The sequence below is a fragment of the Oryx dammah genome, unplaced genomic scaffold (assembly GCF_014754425.2).
Source record: "Oryx dammah isolate SB20612 unplaced genomic scaffold, SCBI_Odam_1.1 HiC_scaffold_4, whole genome shotgun sequence".
Lineage (NCBI taxonomy): Eukaryota > Metazoa > Chordata > Mammalia > Artiodactyla > Bovidae > Oryx > Oryx dammah.
The window spans coordinates 11,760,844-11,782,556 of NW_024070188.1; the positions used below are offsets into that span (position 1 = coordinate 11,760,844).

At 41.8% G+C, this 21,713-nt stretch overlaps 1 protein-coding gene across 1 annotated transcript in view; it reads right to left on the reverse strand.

Annotated features, from left to right (window-relative positions):
- The window catches only part of RSPO3 (R-spondin 3), a 93,836-nt gene extending 72,324 nt beyond the window's left edge, over positions 1-21,512 (reverse strand). The window contains exon 1 of the mRNA XM_040238982.1: positions 20,897-21,512. Coding sequence (XP_040094916.1) covers positions 20,897-20,993 — 97 coding nt within the window. The 5' untranslated portion in view covers positions 20,994-21,512. The remainder of the gene's footprint in view (positions 1-20,896) is intronic.
- Between the last annotated feature and the right edge of the window lie 201 nt (positions 21,513-21,713).

The window sequence follows — 21,713 nt, forward strand, 5'->3', positions numbered from 1 at the left end:
CTCATGAGGTGGCCAAAGTACTGGAGTTTCAGCTTTAGCATCATTCCTTCCAAAGAAATCCCAGGGCTGATCTCCTTCAGAATGGATTGGTTGGATCTCCTTGCAGTCCAAGGGACTCTCAAGAGTCTTCTCCAACACCACAGTTCAAAAGCATCAATTCTTCGGCGCTCAGCCTTCTTCACAGTCCAACTCTCACATCCATACATGACCACAGGAAAAACCATAGCCTTGACTAGACGGACCTTAGTTGGCAAAGTAATGTCTCTGCTTTTGAATATGCTATCTAGGTTGGTCGTAACTTTTCTTCCAAGGAGGAAGAATCTTTTAATTTCATGGCTGCAATCACCATCTGCAGTGATTTTGGAGCCCCTAAAAATAAAGTCTGACACTGTTTCTGCTGTTTCCCCATCTATTTCCCATGAAGTGATGGGACCGGATGCCATGATCTTTGTTTTCTGAATGTTGAGCTTTAAGCCAACTTTTTCACTCTCCTCTTTCACTTTCATCAAGAGGCTCTTTAGTTCTTCTTCACTTTCTGCCATAATGGTGGTGTCATCTGCATATCTGAGGTTATTGATATTTCTCCCGGCAATCTTGATTCCAGCTTGTGTTTCTTCCAGTCCAGCGTTTCTCATGATGGAGTCTGCATATAAGTTTAATAAGCAGGGTGACAATATACAGCCTTGACATACTCCTTTTCCTATTTGGAACCAGTCTGTTGTTCCATGTCCAGTTCTAACCGTTGCTTCCTGACCTGCATACAGATTTCTCAAGAGGCGGGTCAGGTGGTCTGGTATTCCCATCTCTTTCAGAATTTTCCACAGTTGATTGTGATCCACACAGTCAAAGGCTTTGGCATAGTCAAGAAAGCAGAAATAGATGTTTTTCTGGAACTCTCTTGCTTTTTCCATGATCCAGGGGATGTTGGCAATTTGATCTCTGGTTCCGCTGCCTTTTCTAAAACCAGCTTGAACATCAGGAAGTTCATGGTTCATGTATTGCTGAAGCCTGGCTTGGAGAATTTTGAGCATTACTTTAATATTGCTCAGAGTAGGAGCACAGACACTTGACTGTTATACCTCTGATATTCTATCTTCCTCACTGGATGAAAGAAATGTTCCTGTGGTCCATGACAAGTGATCACTCTCCATTGAGACTATAGAGCCAAAATCTTTAGTAACAAAAAGAGATCCAAACTGGTTCATTTTCCATCATGTCCCCAATAAGCATGTTACTTTGGATACTGTATCATCAGAAAGCTCTCAGTCAATTTTAATCAGGAAGCTAATTTCAAGGTCCTAATTCATGACCTTATATATAGCAAAAGTAAATGATTATAGACAATGAAATAACAAAATGGGAAAGCGTTTTTTCCTTAATAATTTTATAAATTAATATATTACTATGAATCTTTATTTTTAGTTTCTTTTAGCTTATAAGGACTATTGAGGGAGTCATGGGTTTAGAATTTTATTCTTAGATTTAAAAGCATTTTTGTTCATTCTTTAAAATGGTCCCCCTTTCGGGGTACCCTTTTCCCTCAGAATTTCCCCACATCCCACCTTCCCGGATGAGCTCATGCTTGGGTATTACAATGGGAAAGGACCTTAAAGAACCATCAACTCACCTTATCAGTCAGTGAGAATAATCTCATCCATAACAAAGTATTCCCCTAATTTATATGCCTTTGTTGTCAGACTCAAAGAAAATTTTATTAATAGTAGTAATTTCACAGAAAGATAAAAGAGGATTCTGCCAATGCAGGAAAGGCTATAAACTTCTAGTAAAACAAAAGACATATTCTCCTGTAAGAAACCTGAGGCTAAGGTTTGCCACTTACCACCTTTATGATGTTTATACAAATCACTTAATGTCTTTGAGAGTTATCTGTAACGGACAGTAAAACCTGTTCTGCTCACTTCATAGGGTATTGAAAAAATCAAGACAAATATGAAAAAGTACTTATAAGTTATACAAAATTGTTAGGTTGGCCAAAAGTTCGTCTCGGTTTTTCCATAAGATGTAAGATGTTCCATAACATCTTACGGAAAAACCTGAATGAAATTTTTGGCCAAGCTAATATTTTGATATGTTATTGTTAATAATGGGCATGATGGTACTCTACCAACTCAGGGCCAGATTTGAACTTGACCATTCCCAGGAATAGAATAAGAATACATTTGATGAGAAAACTGACTATTTTATGGGAATATGTATAATTGAGTTATTATTTTTTTTAATTGTGTCCTCTTGTGAGTCTTGTTACACTAGGGACTTTTTAAGGTTTAGATCTTGGAGTAAGAAAATGAAGAGATTGTGAAATAAATAGCCAGTGAACAGATGATTTTCTTTGAAATGACCATTAATTAAACAAATAGGAAATCAGATTGCTGGAAGATCCACAGAGCACTTCTCTGGAATATCAGTCCTTGGAACCATCTGCTGTGCGGTGTTTGGTGTTACAGAATGGCCACAGGAGTTGTTTCTACTCTTGGCTCCACTGCAAAGTGAGTTTGGTCAAGTAATTCCCTTCTCTGGCCTTTCTTTTTCCTCTTAAGTTACATAAGGGAATTATACCACAGACATAATTTCCCCCAATCTTCCTAGCTATTAAAACATGTTGTACACCTAATCCACACGGCTCTTTCTCTAGTATTCTCAGTTTCAGTAAATGGTACCACCCCTTGGCTAGAGCCAGAGAGCCAAGCGCCCTCCCCATTTTTGTCTCCAATCCCTTTGCTATGAGCAGAGCTCACATCTTCCCATTTCCTACCACCACTTTTACTCCTGTTGAGCAGTGACAGAGGACTTTTCAGAAGAGCAGCTGTGATCTTATCAGGCCCCTGCTGTAACAACAGTTTAAAGGCTTCTATTCTACTTCCCAAGTAACCATTTCTGCCAGTTAGCCCAGTTTACTCTTTCAACCTCACCTGTCTAAGAAGGCATTAGTAGTTCTGTCTCAGTAGCAGAAAGAGAATTTCCCTCACTTCAACCTCTTCTGGCCTTCTTGGTTAATGGCCTTAATGAAAAGCAGAGTGTAATGGAGAAAACAGTGCTTCAGTTTAGAAGATCTAGGTACACACTTAGTTTACCCTTGCTGACTATGTCATTTTGATCTGTTTCCTAATTAGTTTAAGCCTCAGTTTCTTCATTTCTAAAACAGTTAACTATATATTGATATTGCATAAGACTGGGGTGAGGGTTACATGAGATAACACATATAAAATGCCTGAGGGTCACCTCTCTTTACTCAAAATCCTTCACAAGTTAGTAATAACACACAGAAAAGAAGTGGGTCATGTGATTTTCAGGAATCTGAATTCTGGCAACTGATAGACTTAAAGCTATCAATTGATGTTAGGAAAGATCACTAACAGACTTACACAGAAATCCAAATAACTTGTTGACGTGCATTTGCCACACTGGTGCCTTAAGTATTAATAGATCCGATTGTATGGTCCAAGTAGTGGTCAAAGGTTACCATAAAAGGTTTGGAAAATGCCTCTGAGATATGAGCAAAAATGCACTATGTTTAAACATACAATATTTTAATGTTTGTTTGATAAAAGTAATTCCAGTTAATGAACTAGCGTGAAAGTTCAACTATAGAAATTGTTCAGTGCCAAAAAAAGAAATTCATTCAGCTAAACCATGCTGCTCCATTACAAGCTTTACCTAACAATGCCAACCACTTTTATGGTTTGCATGGCAAACTTCCTATGATTGTCACAAAGGTCATGCTAAATGATGACTCCTATTCATTGGTCATAAATTTTCAAACAAGAAAATACCAGGAGACTCAATAAATTCCAGTGTTTTCTGTTGATCTGTCTTCTACTTTCCTGTGTTTTCCTTACAGTATGTCTACTATCCTTATTTTCCAGAGAAAAACCTGGATGTTCATTAGGCTTATTTGTAAACAATTTGATTTCCAGTTATATTTATGCAAGTTAGAAAAGTTATACACTGCCTTAAAAAAGAAAAGTTATTCAGCTTAGAGTGCTTAACAGTTCTCATTTACTGTAAGCCAAATATTGTTTAATTCTGGCTTCATGTTTCTTTTTTCCTTAACCACTGTGATGTGCTATGAAGGCAGGTTTCACGTGTGGTTTGCTCACTTTTGTAACCTCAGCATATACTAAATGTTCAATAAATGACTGTTGAATGAACAAATGAATAAATTTATGCTGTTTTAGTATGGGCTAAGTTTAATTTCAACTTTTCCCCCAATGGAACTTCTTTTCCATTTGTTGGTTTTTAAAAATATGATCTAAACAACCCCATGAAAGTACAAAGAGAAACTTATGCTGCATGCAAGCCCTAACTCCATATTCTTGAAGTTTTGATGAATAGTTGTCAAGTTTAGAGAATGCTACAAAGAGGAAAGGGAGAGTTCTTTGATCTTACTGTCACAGGGACTTCAAGATCAGTCTCCTGCTTTCAAATAAAAGAAAGATTAAAAATCAGATTTATAATGGCTGCAAGTGAATCACAGACTAAATGATTTGTCTAAATTATACAGCAGAGTGTTAATCAGAAGTCAATTCACCCACCCTCCACTGTGGCGTTTCTCTAACCAGAGTCCAGACTCACAAAGATCAAGATTCTAAAAAGCCAAGGAAAAAGATATTTTCCTTCAATGAAGTTTATCAAGTTTCCATTTCATCTTCCTTAAATCTCTTTTTATTTTCTTTGCTAAATCATCAACAAATACAGGATTCAAGTGGGATCCAACTGGAGACTCAGCATCAAATGGTTGTCATAATAAGTTAGACTCAAAACAAGGAGGAGTAAAATCTCACTGTAGATATTTTAATAATATTCTTTATAGAGCATTGCTTTTCTAAAACGATTTTCAGCAGAAAAAAAAATCCTATGGAAAGTGAAGAAAAATCCTACTCCTATAAAGAAGAAAAAATTACATATACTAATAAGAAATCTTAGATTGTGACTTATCAATATAGAAACTGAATTAAAATTCTTTGCTTTTTATGTTTTAATGTAGGCCTTAAATCATCAAGGGAAGGTGGAAACAACTGGTATAAAGGATGAATACCTTTTCAAGTTTCACAGTAATCATCAATATAGTGGAATTAATTTAAAATTCAGTCAGTGAAGCCTCCAATGCTTTCAATTACTTAGCTGGGTAATCCCCTAGTATATAAAACACTTGAACATGCCATGCAAATAGGAAAGCACAGAAGTGGACTAGTGCTCTTCCACCCATTGAGGCTAGGGTACCACCGTGTTTTAACAAGTGATATTTGATATAAGCATTAGAGCCTAGCCATTACCCTTTTTAGTAGTTCTTGAATAATATAGAAATGAGAACTTACATCAGATAGGATCTCAGATGTATGACTTAGTTTTGTTGGGAACATGGAGAAATAGCTAAGAACTGTATTTGATCAAAAAATACAGGGTTGATAAAAAAATCTGTAATTGCCCCTCACTTTTTTATTAAAAACACCAGTAGCCAAGTTTTACTATTCTCAATTTAATCAAACTCATTTCCCCTACATTCTGTGTACATTAAAACATGTCATCTCTCTGGAGATAACTTAAAATAATATTTTGCAGCTCAGGTTACATAGAGTTCAATCTAACTCTTGTCTTGATTTTTTTTTTCCCCTTCACCTTTTTCTCTAGTGTCCCATATTGGAATCTGTGCATCAGATAGCATAAGGCTTGTTGTTGCAAACATTAATAAGATCTATCATTTGGGAACACTTACTTACACTTTGTTTCATCTCTAATGGAAAGGATTTCTCTAAATATTTACACCAGAACAGTTGTCAGAATGAATCCTGCAAAATTGCTGGCATACTGCCAGGAGCAGGGAGCTGGTGTTAGGGGGAGGGGAGATTCCTGGTCCTTGGTTGTCTAATCCTAAGCAGTCCTAGATTTTCAGGAAGCTTCTTGCTGGAACATGAGGGGTTTGTATTAACAAAAAGGTACTTCAGTGTGTAGACCAATTCAAGTGAAGTATCTGAACAGCCACTTTCATTTATTGCTCTTGTAAAAATGGCTCTCCATTGGCTTTAGGTTTAAAGTAAAAGGGACGGTTTAGGTTTCAGAGACACAGCAAAAAAACTGTATATGACGAAAGAATCTTGTACAGAAAGTGTGAAGAAACATTGAAATCATTTTATGCAATGGCCCTCAAGGTGCTTTAATATATAGAAATGTCTTGTTCCCTCCATGAATTGCTAAGCGAGAGAGTCAGCACGCAAGAGTTAGACAGGAGAGAAGTGAAACCTGCCAAGATAAATGCCAAGATAAATGTAGCAGTGTTTTATAAATTAACTCCGCTGTCTGTGTGTTTGTTTTTTCTTTGGAAGAGCCTAAAATTAAGGCTATTCGACTCATCTTAGTAATGGTTTAGAATTTAAGGAGTGGATGAGGAAGTAAGTTTGGGCTAGAAAGGGCAGAGAAAATATCCTGCACAGGAAAATCTCAGCAATTTTCACTTGAAATGTGTTCTTATCTGGTGAATGATGGTATTTCTGCCCCCAAAGTCTATGAATGAAGTAGTTTGGTTAAAAAACGATTCCACAAAGGTTTCTGGGTTTGTAAGCACTCCATTATAGTATGGGCAGTTTATTAAGTTCAAAGGCAAACAGCTGACAATGAATTCGAGAAAGTCAATGATATGTCCATGTGGGTACTGAAAACAGTAGAAGTAGCCTGAGACGGTCTAGAGCTACTCTTGATGGAAACTTCCCTTATTCTATTGGAAATTAAATGTTGAGGTATGGGCACATAATGCTCACAAGGCTGCAAACACATTCGAACTAGGGCTGGCTCCTGGAGGCTCCATGCTCGGGAGAACGGCACATGCCGTTGATTGCACTAGGGCCCAGAGTGCGTCGGCATGACCCTGCAAGTCTAGATGGCTTCCAAGGGAATCCCACTGATCCATGTTAAAAGCTTGGATTTACATCAAGCTCTGGACAGAACTGGAATGCTGGATGGATGTCTTAGAAATATGCTACAGGAGACACTGCCTATTTTAAATTACCTTAGTCTTGGTGGAGGGGGCTACAAGTTAACATCTTAATATTGGCATCAAATGAGTGTGTGAATTGAGACCGGAGGGGCTTACGGACACTACCTTTGGGCTTTACTTCTTATTACCTAATAGTAATGAGGGTCCTTTTAAACTGAGATCAACAAATTGGTCATACATTGGAAAATAAGACTGAAATCTGTAAGAGACAAATCTTCAGGGACTCAGTGAAAAGTCAAACTGTTAGTTGCTTAGTTGTGTCCGACTCTTTGCGACCCCATGGACTGTAGCCCACCAGGCTCCTCTGTCCACGGGGTTCTCCAGGCAAGAATACTGGAGTAGGTGGCCATTTTCTTTTCCAGGGGGTCTTCTCGACCCAGGGACTGAACCCAAGTCTCCCACGTTGCAGGCAGATTCTTTACTGTCTGAGCCACCAGGGAAGTGGCTCAATATGTGGTCCTTTGGTTTGTGGCCAGGCAACATTCAGGTTCAAGTTCAGTTCAGTCGCTCAGTTGTGTCCAACTCTTTGCGACTCCATGGACTGGAGCACGCCAGGCCTCCCTGTCCATCATCAACTCCCAGAGTTTACTCAAACTCATGTCCACTGAGTCAGTTATGCCATCCAACCATCTCATCCTCTGTCGTCCCCTTCTCCTCCTGCCTTCAATCTTTCCCAGCATCAGGGTCTTTTCCAAGGAGTCAGCTCTTGCATCAGGTGGCCAAAGTATTGGAGTTTTAACTTCAACACCAGTCCTTCCAATGAACACTCAGGACTGACCTCCTTTAGGATGGACTGGTTGGATCTCCTTGCAGTCCAAGGGACTCTCAAGAGTCTCTCAAGACTCTCAAGAGTCAGGCAACATTAGTCTATATCTTTTGTATTTAATGGCAGAAACTACATGTCATCAAAAGGTATGATACAAGTAAGCACATTTTGCTGCTAAATTTCCAAAAGTTAAGACTCTTCCATTCGTAAATCAGCTCATGGTCAAATTTAAGACCAAAGAAGATCAAATACATGATTTCACTAAACTGCTATCATATTGATAGCAGATCATGATAACTCTTTGGCAAAGGGCATAAAGTCAGAGTTTACTTGCCCAGTGTTACCTGGAGATTGCCAGTTGCCACAGAAGGCTGGCAAGGATAACAATCTGACTTCCTGCCTTTCTGGATTTTAAAAAAGCAATATCACCCATCCACATGTTTAAACAAAGAGAGACTCAGGTCACAGGAGTCTAAGGTTTAAGATCACAGGAGTACTGAAATATACTGACGTCATTCTGAATCATAAAAGAATGTCAGACTTACCACATTTAGGACACTGATCAGTGGGGACTCTGTATCTTTGTTCAACTAAAGATCCACTTGAGGTGACAGAGTAACCTTTCTGGGTATTTGAGGCAATGCCAATAGTTTCAAAGGTGAATTTTCACTGAGATGATTAAGGATAGATACATATGTGCTACTTGAATATTTTCCTATAGAAAGGTTTAACAATCTTCTCCCATGCTAAGCTGCTTCAGGCATGCCTGACTCTTTGTGACCTTGTGGACTCTAGCCCTCCAGGCTCCTTTGTTCATGGGATTCTCCAGGCAGGAGTACTGGGTTTCCATGCCCTCCTCCAGGGGATCTTCCCAACCCAGGGATCAAACCAACTTCTCTTACATCTTCTGCATTGACAGGAAGGTTCTTTACCACTAGAACTTCTACTTTCTAACATATTGAGAGCTTGAAATTAGAGCACCACTTAGCTCTTAATAATTTTGACTTAGCTACTGACAGCGCCACACCTCAAAATGGTATTGTTTTCAGTAAAAGAAATCCTAAGTTTGCTCTTGGTCTTTTCCTAGCTCTAGAGGTTTTAGTGCTCCTATCCTGTGTAATGTACTTCAATTTTCTTATTTCCAAATATTACTTCAGTAATATTATATCTAAATTGGCCTTAGGATGTTTACAAAGGTCCTTTCCCTTCCCTCCCCATCCTAATCGGACACCTCTTGTACAAAGACTCAGGCTGCATTCCTTGAGTTCTTTTTATCTACTCAGGAAGGGAGGAGGAAAGCTTGCAGTGGTGGCAGCTGGAGCTCTGTATGTGTGGTTTGCCCTCATGCAGGCAGAAGGTGGTTTATAAGATGACCGTGATTTGCACTGGGCACGTATACTGGCGGCATGTTTCCATCTCGTGCATGCGTAGGGTGAATAACCTATTGAGGAAAAAAATTGGTGGAAAAGCATTGTTTTCTGGTGGGCTTCCTGCTGCCTGTAACTCGTGATTGCTCCCAATCCCCAGGGACAAGTAACTAGGTCTGACCATGGAGCAATGGCTCAAGCGTGCTGTGATGACCCTCTGCCCCCAAAGCCTGGCTTTCCTCAGTCTAATTGCTTTTGGCAATTGTGGTTATTGGGATTTGGCCTAGTGACTCCCTGGAACCCAAATTCTCCCAAGGAGCCCCCTTAACAGGCAGAATTAAGTCTGACAGGAAGCCCAGACTTCCACTTCACTTTTACATGGAGTTTTCCCTGGTTTATGGCAAGGTCTGAACATCGTCCGTGGGCTAGAAAAGAATAATAAACAAGATTTAATGAAGATAACCACTTGAAGAAGGGCACATTAGGGGGGAAGTAAGAACAGCAAATTCAAGAATAAACAACTTACTGCAAAACTTCACCCATTAAGATGGAGTTAAAACTGTGCTGTTTATAGTAGTTTCATTGATCACCAGTAGTAGTCAATCTAAAGTTAGTCAGGAATTGTAGAAATCATAAAAGAAAAAGATGTTTATTTCTTATTAGAGGCTATTTCCTAACCATTTCGCTTTTCCTGAAAACAAAGAGGACTCTAGGGCACAATCATCTGGTAATACATGAAAACAGTTGTTTATGATTCTGTAGCTCTGAAAAAATATCTTTGGTATGGCTGATGCCTCATCTTCCATCCTATTTATTGCCTCCCTCACCCCTGCTGCTGTAGTTCACCAGCAAGCACCCCGACTCCTGAATCCGCTTCTCTTGGCAGCAAGGTTCCCGGCAGGGAAACCAACAGCAGTGTCTGTTATGCCCTCCATCACGTCCCACTGTGTGCACTCTGCTATCTCTCCTTCGACTCTCTGAACAAGACAATTCTAAATCACATGATCTTGGCTGCGCCAGTCAGTGCCACAAGTTTAAACAGGACTCACCTGATTAACAATCTGGGGCTATCAGATAAACAAATGCTTTACATTTTAAAACTACTATCTGTTCCGTGACACAGATCTCATCTCTTAACATAATCCCCACAAGACTATTTTGTTTGTCTAGCTCTCAAGAAACTGGCTTTGTTTTCAAATTGTTCAGTTGTCAGTGTTATCCTCAGATGAAGGTTTCCATAGAACTTCTCAGTTTTGCCTGCATCTTAGCATCACCAGGATTGCTTTTGAAAGTGCAGATGTCCAGGTCCCATCCCCAGAGATGGTTGTATCTGGTCTAGGGTGAAGCCTGACTTTTTTTTTTTTTAAAGATCCCCAGGTGATTCTAATTTGAAGTTAGGGATGAAAATCACTGTACCAAGGCCCATAAAGCAAGAATTCAGGGTGGAGGTTACTGTTAATGCTCCTGGTAAAAGGAATATAAATAAGAGATTTTATGAAGCACCATAAAGATAACTTTTCTGGATAACAAACACTAGCCAGTGAAATATCTATTGTGGTTATAAATTACGTAGAACGATTTTGATATTTAACTGCAAAATTACAGACTTTGCCCACATTCTCATGCCTTAGTCTTCTCTTGAATTGCACACCATAGATGGGAAGAATAATCTTCAAGTACTTCATATAAACTGTGCTATTCTATTGCTTCTAAGCAACTTTCTATGTTTAAAAACTATCAGTAGGGCAGGTTTAAGAAAGGAGAGGAAAAACAACCAAGAAAGGAAAGAGATGTGGGAAAAGAGTATTAGAATACCAGAAGCAACCTCTGGAGTAAAAGTCTGAAGAAGGCTTGTGGTTTGTTAAATGAGGAGGAAGAGATACTAAGCAATGAGAATAAGCGAAAGAAAAAAAGTAGGGTAGGGTTTGAGAGCCCTCGTCCCATCCCCCACCATGATTGCTTCAAGTACTCCAGTCCCAACAGCTGAAGTGACATGAAAAAATCAAGGAAGGCCATGAGTTTTGAAGTCAGTCCTGGGCTGGAATCCCAGGTACCACATCTTCCTCAAGTGACCTCAGGCAACTGATATGAGACTATTGGCACCTGTCTTACAGGTTAAGTGTGAGCACTCAGTGAGATAATATGTGCAAAAACATCAAGGACAGAGTCTGGCACCCACATGTGGTTAAAACACAGCACCTATTTAAATCATCATCATCACATTACTCACTTTAATAAATAAATACAAATGCACATTCAGATAGAATGCATGTGAATATAACAGTGGTTCTGAGAACTATAAAACTATAGCTGCCACAAGGTATCTATACACACTTTGTCATAACATTTCACCTCTTTCTTATCATCTAAGTGTGACTGACTCTGCCTCTTCTTACAGGACAGCCTTTGACGAGATGACCGTGTTTACATATATGCAGTCCCATTGTATGAGGGTACATAACAATGGGAAAATAGCTGCTCTTTTTCTTACCAGCTAATCAAGCATATGTTAAGAAAATGGTGTTCTAAAATAAGCATTTCACAAATTATGTGATTTTATATTGTGTGGTGGTGGCTTGTATTATGTGGTTATAAAATGGGGGCTGCTTTACCACTTACTCTCAGGAATGTGCTTTGTATTGGGGTATAATTATAAATGTGCTTACCAGCTAGTTTTCTAAGGGCAATTTTTGGGAGTGAATATGGTGTATTGAATTATTGTGTATTCATTTTAGAAAGAAGTTTTAAGGTAACTAAATCTCAATCTCATGCCCCTGTCAGTTACTCAGAAGAAGGAGAACAGGCATGCTAGAAAATATATCCTGCGTCCTGATACAGAAGACCCAACTTGACTAGGAAAAGCAAGCAAAGGCATGGGACCTGGCTGTTACTGAGTAGTAGTGTTAGTTACTCAGTCATGTCTGACTCTGCGACCCCATGGACTGTAGCCAACCAAGCTCCTCTCTCCTTGGGATTCTTTAGGCAAGAACACTGGAGTGGGTTGCCATTTCCTTCTCTAGGGGATCTTCCCAATCCAAGGATTGAGTCCAGGTCTCCTGCATTGCAGGCAGATTCTTTACCAGCTGAGCTACTAGAGAAGGCCTAACTGGTTGTTACTGAGGCTAGACAATTACTCGGTGGGCATGTTGCAGAAGTAGTTCATGTGCTATATAGATGGACTGAATTCCTTCAAGTTTTAATCCATTCTGAGAATTTGTTTTTTTTACTTTATTTTTAAACTTTTTATTGGGATATAATCGATTAACACTGCTGTGATAGTTTCAGGTGAACAGTGAAGGAATTCAGCCATACATATACATGTAGCCATTTTCCCCCAGACTCCCCTCCCATCTAGGCTGCCATGTAACATTGAGCAGAATTCCATGTGCTATACAGTAGGTCCTTGTTGGTTATCCATCTTAAATATAGCAGTGTGTACATGACCATCCCAAAGTCCCTAACTATCCTTCCCTCCCTTCTTCCCCACTGGAGAATTTCTTATTTTAAGAAAGTGTACTTTGAAAAATCTGCTTGAAAGTAGAATGCTATGAGTAGATGCTTGATCCAAGTGGAATGATATAAAAAAATCACTTTTACACTTTAAGGAAACATCTTTCCTTACTATAAACTTTTTTAGGTCCCCTAAGATCTGTGGCAAACTAATACAGTGCCACAGCTGATGAGACTTTCAAGTATGATTTTCAGTTGGAAGTCTCCTGATACCAGTGACTGCTCTCTTATGTGCACAAAAAGGGCACATAAGTTGAGAATGATATATTAGGCCCCTTAAAACAGATGAAGTGAAGTGAAGTGAAGTGAAAGTGGCTCAGTCGTGTGACTCTTTGCAACCCCATAGACTATACAGTCCATGGAATTCTCCAGGCCAGAATACTGAAGTGGGTAGCGTTCCCTTATCCAGGGGATCTTCCCAACCCATGAAAAAACCCAGGTCTCCCGCATTGCAGGCAGATTCCTTACCAGCTGAACCATGAGGGAAGCCCAGATGAAGTGCCTTGCTTTTCACCAGACCTGAGTCCTTTTACTCCAAAGTGTGGTGACAAATAAGGCTCTCTTCCTCTTTTCCCTTCATATGCACTCTGCTCAGTCACTGTCATAATACAGGGTCTTATCACTTAAACCTGGATCACTGTAATTGCCACTTCCACCCCCAGCACAGGCCACTTCTAAAAGCCTGACATGTAAGGGAGTTCTGAAGCATCTCTCTGGTTGGGATTCCAAACCAGCTCCCTGTGACTCTTATGTCTAAGGACAAAATGAACTTGCTGAAGATGGAGTGTGTAGACTGACGCTATGTCTATAGTCTTCTGGCACTAGAAATTGTGATGGGGGCGGGGGGTGTGCGGCATATCATAATTAATTCAGTCTCTATGTTGATAAGTTACTTATTAATCTTTATATGATGAATTTACAAAATCACTGCAGATGGTGACTGCAGCCATGAAATTAAAAGATGCTTACTCCTTGGAAGAAAAGTTATGACCAACCTAGATAGCATATTGAAAAGCAGAGACAATACTTTGCCAACAAAGGTCCCTCTAGTCAAGGCTATGGTTTTTCCTGTGGTCATGTGTGGATGTGAGAGTTGGACTGTGAAGAAGGCTGAGCACCGAAGAATTGATGCTTTTGAACTGTGGTGTTGGAGAAGACTCCTGAGAGTGCCTTGGACTGCAAGGAGATCCAAGCAGTCCATTCTGAAGGAGATCAGCTCTGGGATTTCTTTGGAGGGAATGATGCTAAAGCTGAAACTCCAGTACTTTGGACACCTCATGCAAAGAGTTGACTCATTGGAAAAGACTCTGATGCTGGGAAGGATTGGGGGCAGGAGGAGAAGGGGACGACCGAGGATGAGATGGCTGGATGGCATCACCGACTCGATGGACGTGAGTCTGAGTGAACTCCAGGAGCTAGTGATGGACAGGGAACTCCAGGAGCTAGTGATGGACACGGAGGCCTGGTGTGCTGCGATTCATGGGGTCGCAAAGTGTCGGACACGACTGAGCGACTGAACTGAATTGAACTGAAATGAATACTTCTTATATTCATTTATATTCGTCATCTACTAAACTTAGTTAAATAAGATAGCTAAGTTTAGAAGAAATAACTCCCCACTTCTGCTCATGCTTCATGCTCTTATACCAAAAGATTAAAGGTTGAAGAGACTATAAGAATCATTTAGCTCTAAATTTTTAACCAACCTCCTCACTTCACAGATGAGGAGCTGAAGCTTTGTGTGGTATAAGGGCTTGTCTGGGATATTCAGATATTACAAGCAGTGCTGGACGTAGGACCCAGGTCTTCTCCTTCTCAGTCTACTTATTCTCCCTCAGTGATGTCTTAGGTCTCTTTCTCTACCATGGATTTATGTATGTTTGCTGTTATCCATCAAATTATTCAGGTCAGAGGGAAGCCTAATAAAGTAGTAATTTGAAGACTGGGTTGGATACTTGCATAAGGCATAAAGCATAAAGAGAGTTAAAGGCTATTAAATATGTATTTAATTGGGCAATCATTTCCTTTAGTACCATTAAATTTTCTTTAAAAACTTTCAGAAGAATTTTAGTGACAGCAGATGGTAGCTAGCTCCCTTGCCAAGATTACAAATAAGGCAGAAACATTCTTATCAGATAAGAGGCACCTGCAAGCATGTCTTTTTTTAAATGAGTTTTTGAAATTATTCAAACTTTTTATGGTTTGAATAATTGTGAATAGTGAGGAAGTGGGAAGAGAAGTTAGGTAAAAAGAATTCAGGTCTTTGCTTAAAAGTTTCATGTTGTTGAAATACCCTCAGAGTAGAAAGTGGGATTTCTTAATACTCAATGGCATCGTCAGCACCCCTACCATCCTTGAGAATGGAAGATTCCATTCTTTTCAGCAGTGTTGGATAAGTACTTTAATCAGAATACTAGTGATAATCCTGAATGGAAAGATCGATGGACAGAACTAAATAGAAAAAATGGACAGCATCTTTTACAGATATGTATTTTATACTTTATATGTTTATCGGCTATATGTTTGCTAAGATATCGCTACAAAGCATTTTGAACTTACCAGGTTGCCCAACATATGGTAAATTTAAGATAATCCAATCATTTTAAACCTTATGAAAAAATTCACAATTAAGAAAGCAACCCACATCTTTCCTCAAAATCAAAAGCAAGGCAAAAAAAACAAACTATATAATTTATGATGCAATGCTTTTACAAATGATCATTCTCAAAAAAAATGCCAGTGTACAATGCACTGTTCAGAGAAGAAAAAGTCCTAACCAAGTAAAACATATAATTTCAACACACTGTCTTACATGATCCTTACCATGCTCTCAAAACTGAATGATGTTTTCCTAATGGTAACCAAAGTTGATTCTTACATTTCATGAAACATAATACCCACTCTGATGGCATTTCAAGAATTCACTACTTGGAAAAAAATGTTTTGGGGGCTGGGGAGACTGAATAGTAAGGAAGTGGGAAGAGAGCTTAGGACAATGTCCAAAATAAAACATTTGGATAGAGATAAAGCAGGGGGAAGATGATTTAGAAAACTGTTATATGTGGAATAGTTTTATTTTTTGATAGTCTCTTCTTGTAACTGCGGAGGGGTCATGTCTTACCTCCACATAGGGATCTGACAGCATACAGTATTCTATCAATAAAACATAGAATTTAAAAGCACGATTGCATTTAAAAAAAAAAAAAGATTAACCATTTAACTAGAAATATTTGAAACAGTAGCAACCTGGAGATCTCTGTTCAGAGTGAAATAGCCTCAAGTGATCAGATGACTAATAAACTTGTTTTGCAGTAGTGTGGCGAGAGTTTCTCCATAATTTGAAAATCAAAATTAACTACATTTTGTAATTCCCCATTCATCACTTTCTGGGGACCTAACTTGTAAAATATTAAATTCCAGGAAATATTTAATGGAGAAACCATTGAACAAAACTTATTTACTTACAAGCTAAAAGGCCGTTCATATTTCATGTTTAAAAAATATTGAAGTAATGACACGGATCAGTTTTATGCCTATTATATTGTCAATGACTTTACATAGAATAACTTGGGACTAAAAAGACAATATTTAAAAACTATCATTCTTAATGCTCTTAGTAAAATCATTCTATTGAAGTGATGAAGGATTAAAATAGTACGACAAAGAGATATTTTAAGAAACAATTTTGATAGTGTAATAATGATTAAATTAGAATTCACAAAAATAGATCTTTGCTTATATTTAGATGTTGCCATCACTGCTTACTTAAGAGTCTGAATTTGGGGCTTTGATTTATGAAGATATCATATGATATGTTGGAGAATATATTTTCTCTAGCAAATTTTACTCATCTTTCCATCCATTAAACAGTGTTTCTCTCAAAACAAGGTAGACTGGCTACGAAAGTAGACAAGTGAAAAAATGCACTGTACTCAACATCCAAACCAGACACACTTTCATCCAATTAATATTACAAAATGTATAGTAGAATGAACAATTTTTCTGTCTTACAGTTAACCTGTTATTTTCCCAGTTAGTTATATAATCATCAAGAGTGTATCATAATTTCAGAGAATGGCTCAACAACCAAGATATCATGAGCAATGGCCACTGTATTCATCATTTTTCACTTTGTCACCATTAAAATAATTTCTCTTGTGTTCTTACTCCTTTATTTCAAACATCTTTATGAAATATTTTTAAAAATTTTATAGATTGTGCAGTGGGAGCTTGGTACTTATGCATACAATGGCTTGTCAAAACCTGGGTCTATCTGGAATCTAAGCAATTAAAAATGAATTAATAGATGGCATCAAATAAAAAGGATACCATAATGGCATCTGATGTTTCTCACAATAGTATTCTGGCATAATATGAACCTACAATGTCTTCTTAATAACCAAATAATATATTATACTTAGCAAACTATCAGGTATTTAACTCTTTGACACTGATAATTAATGTATAATATATAGAAAGAACAGTTCAAAAACGTCCAGTCAACCATAAGAGCTTATTCTCCAAACACAGGATAAATGATGGTTTGGAGATAATCAGATTTATTATCTAATACTCCTGACATCTACTCTCAGACATGGATTAGCATACAGCATAATAGCAGGAGACAAGTTCCATTCAGTATCTTACAGCTTTGTATAGATTACTTAGCCTCTGTTTCTTGGGTTCTTCCCCTGTAAAATGGGTATATTAATACCGGCCTCTATACCTCAAGTGGCTATATAGGGTCCCTAGCAAGTAACTCAAGTTAAAGTGTGGTGCAATTGTAAGATACTGTTATTATGGCAAACACAACCTTTACTTCTGTTAGCAGATAATCTAGAATTCAGAAGCTAACTCTATCAAGTAGCAAAGGCTGAGTGGGAAATGATTTTAAAACTGGATTGAGGATTCTTTATGTAACATCCTCTGAAAACATTTCTGGTTGAGGACTGTTGAATGAGGATTACATTCCATGTTTATCTTAAGTAAATTCAACTTAGTCAACTCTAGGAGCTGTATATGAATCCAAGTAGATAATAAAGTTATTGGGTATTTTTTCATCCATAACGCCATGGTGGTGCTGGTTCAGTTGCTAAGTTGTGTCTGACTCTTGTCACGTTATGGACTGTAGCCCACCGGGCTCCTCTGTCTATGGGATTTTCCAGGCAAGAATACTGTCGTGGATTGCCATTTCCTTCTTCAGGGGACCTTCCTGACCCCTGCTGGAACCCACATCTCCTGCATCGCAGGCAGATCCTTATCCATAACACAATAAGTATTTTTTAAAGTATCAAACGCCTGTTTAAAATGTTGTTTCTTTTATAAAAGGAAACAAGAAACTAGTTTGCAACAAAGTAGAGTCAAACGGTATACCAGTTGCCTGAGGGAAACCGGGATTACTGATACAGCTTTTTCTCTATTATCTGAGGATTAGTCATGGCTCCTTATACTTGATAATATTTAACACTGCAAATGAATTTTTTTTTGCAAGAAACTTTTCCACCAAAACACTCAAGAGACCACTTTAAAATTTTTGAAAAATAGTTCTTGCACCTCAATTTTCTATCATTGGTTAAGATTTTAAAGTTTAGGATAGTGAAGCTATTTAACTCTAAGGACAAAATGGATACCCTTAAATACTTTAATTGTCTCTTGAAGAATAAAGAGGAAAGACTGTTTCTTTCTAGAACACCTCTACTACCTTATTTTTCATTTAAACAGTCTCTACTTGAGAAAACTTTTTTCCCCAGAGATTTTCCAAACAATGAGTATGTGAACATGCAATCTGACCTTGAATTTCTGGATTTTAAAACAAATCTCTCTCTTTACCCTCTTACCCCTTGCCCATTCTCAAATTCATGCTACACCTGCCAAGAGAATCTGTCTCCTCAGAGAACGCAAGGGGTCGCCCCTCTCCCATAATTGCACCAGCAAACCCCAGTAGCAAAGGCAAGACTCAAGCGTGAAGAAGCAAGGAGCATCCCCTGCTAGGGGAATTCTCTCCCGGCCCCACACCCACAGCACAATTGGAATTTCAACACAGTTCCACCCACTTCGTCTCTCATCCCAGCTGCACAACAAGAGGGCGCCTTTGACTTGGCCTTGAGACGATGAAGGCAGATCAAAAAGCAGCTCGTCTTTAGACTGTAAATCCTCTCCAGTTCAAGCCCAGAGGTGCATCATCCCCCTCTGCTCCCAGAAGACGGGGCAGCACCACTGGGCAGCTTCCTGCACCGCTATCCTCGCTGGGGAAGTGAGAACCAATGGGTGGTCAGCTTTCTTGCCGGTGCCTTTCATCGCAAACAGCCGTCCCCCACCCCCACCCCCATCCCGGAATCGGAGACAACTCTGACACGCAAGACCCTGTCCTTCCCCTGCAATTGTGGGGCTCCTGGCCCTGGGATCCTCGGTAGGGTGAAAAAGGGTGTGAGCCATGGGCGCCGGGTGGGGTACTGGCTGGAAGATGGGATGGGAAGGCAGGAGGCTGCACTTGTGCCTATCATCTCTCTTTCTCGCCATCGACCTGCGGGAGAGACTCAGTGCCCTCGAGCGGGACTCTGCAAGAAGGGGACCTGGGGGCTGCCAGGAGCCAAGGCAAGGCTCGAGTCCCAAGCCATTTGTTTCGTGAGGCAGCCGCAAGGCTCGAGTGGAAGGGTAGGTGGAAGAATTTTGAAGACTACAACCATTCAGAGGCCAAGAAAAATAAATCGGATGCCCTGACATGTTTAGATTAGGCCCTCCTGCCCCTTGCTACGCGATCTTAGAGGCAGTGAGTCTGGGCAGGAGCCCCTGGAGCTTTGGCTCAGCTATGTTTTTTAAAGACAATTTTCAGGTGAATCAGACCTTGTCTGCTTTAGGCAAGCGTCACAAAGGGGGCTTTCAGGGGACCCTCACATCCAGGGACAGGGCACAAGTAGCGGCGGAGAAGCGATTACTAAATCTCCATCTCACACAAGCCCATGCTGTGTCTTCTGCGCTGTTACCCACGCTTACCCCGAGGGGCTTCGCGGGCCAGCGCTGGGAGCTGGCTCTGCGCACCGGAGCAGGCGCCGCCAAGCGTCATTGACTCCCGGGCGGCGGAGGTCTGAGTTGGTTAAGGCAATAGCCTCGTTCTCTGAGCCCCGGGACGCTTTCTCCCTCTGGGTCCCCGCCAGCGCTCCCTACACTGGAGCCCGGGTCGCTCCGGCTCTATCTGCGAAGAAGGGACTCCCCACTTCTGCACAGAAGCCAGAGCGCCCGGCGCGCCAGGCTTCCCGAGAGCAAGAAGAAGTGCCTTTCTCGGGTTTGTCTCATCTGTGGAAGACTCCACCTTGAAACAGACCAAGCCGCGATGGGGGTGCCCTTACGGACACCCGTTTCATCCCAGCTATGGCACAGTCCTAGGAAGGCTACACCAGCCAACCTTCCGAGGAACTGGAGTCAGGATAAGGGGAAGCGAGGAGGCGAGCCAGAGTCTTTAGGGGAACCCCATCCTCGGTATGTGTCTGCCCCCCGGGGACCCACTTGAAAGGGCCTGAGACGGTAAAAGCCCTCCCGGTGACAGGCAAGATTGTCACTGGAAACCTGGCACTCTTGGCTCCCAGTGGCTGGCTCTGCATCTCTCGCGATCCCCCGAGGCGTATGCCGAGCGGCTCCGCCAGCGCGCAAGCAAGCGAACCCAGAGCGCCCGGCGCGCCCTACCGTTCCACTCGCGCGTGGTTGAGGGTAGCGGCCGCGCAGGCGCTGGCTCTTGGTTTCCCGAGGGGCGGGAGAGCTCTTCGCGACCCCTGCGCCGAGGGAGGACCCCGCGAGGTCTCCCCACGCCAGGCGGCGACGCAAGGTGAGGGGCGCCGCGGCCGCGCCTCCCCCGGCGGGCACTCAGTGGGTCAGGGGCATCCCGCCAGCCGGGCGTCCGCGACGCCTGGGGGCTGGAGGCTCCTGTCCCAGTCTTGGGAGGAAAGCACACATCCCTTGAGCTGGTCTTCACGAAGGAGCGAACTTTCCGCTAACCTGCGGTTATGCGGGCGCCGGAGGCACAGGAGCGCCGGGTCCGCCGGACTATGGCACCCAGGAAGATGCGGGGCAAGAGAGGAGCGGCCGAAAGGAAGGCGTGAAACACCGGAGCCTAAACTGTTACCTCCTCTCCAGGCGTGGGGTGTGGGTGGGAGGACTGCCGCCGCTGTGAGCCGACTCAAGTCAAGGAAAAGCGACCCGACAGGTGAACGCGGCGGGAGGGAGCAAATGCGTAAAAAAGCCTGCACTTACTTCTTCGCTGGCGCCTTCCCCGGGAGGCGTTTTGGCTGCCGATGTATTCCATAAAGTTCAAAATGATAAAAAACCAAGAAATCAGTCGCAAGTGCATAGTAACCCAATAATGTTTCCCTTCCTTTGCTCCTTTTTTTTTTCTTTTGATTGTTAATTAAGATTGACTGTTTCAGAAATACACGTAGGTGTTAGGCGTATGGAGAGACCAAGCGCTAACCCCAGCTGCGGACAACTTCTCCACTCAGATCCGACAGGCGAGCCGGGATGGCAAACGCAGCGGGGTCGGGTGGTCAGGGAAACCAACTATTGTACTTTCAAACTGTCCGAGCCCTGAGCTGCGGGGGCTCCCGTGCGGTGGCTGTCAATGCCGCGAGTGAGGGTTCCAGAAGCAGCGAGCGGCCTCGCCAGGGTGGCCGCAGGTAGCATGGTGCGCCGCGGCTGCGCGGGATCCGGGCGGGCGGTGGCGACGGTGGCGGCCCCTCGGGCTTTAGAGGTGGCGGAGGCAGCGGCGGGGGTCCCGGGAGCGGAGGGGAGCGGGCGCCGTGGGCACCGCGGCCATGGCCAAGGGGCGGCGGAGAGACCCCGAGCTGCTTCTGCCGTTCGCAAGCAGGAGCGGCTCCACTGGTGGAGGGAGGGAAGGAGCGAGGCCGCGAGGGAGGGACAGGGCGAGGGAAGGGGAGGGGGCCGGCTGCGGGGGGCGGGGGGAGCTTGGGGGCGGGGAAGGAAACTGCCGGAGCAACAACCCCGAGCGACCTCAATAACTTTCAATTTCAAGAGTGAAAGAGGGAGCTGGAAAAGTACAGGCGTCGCGATTTGG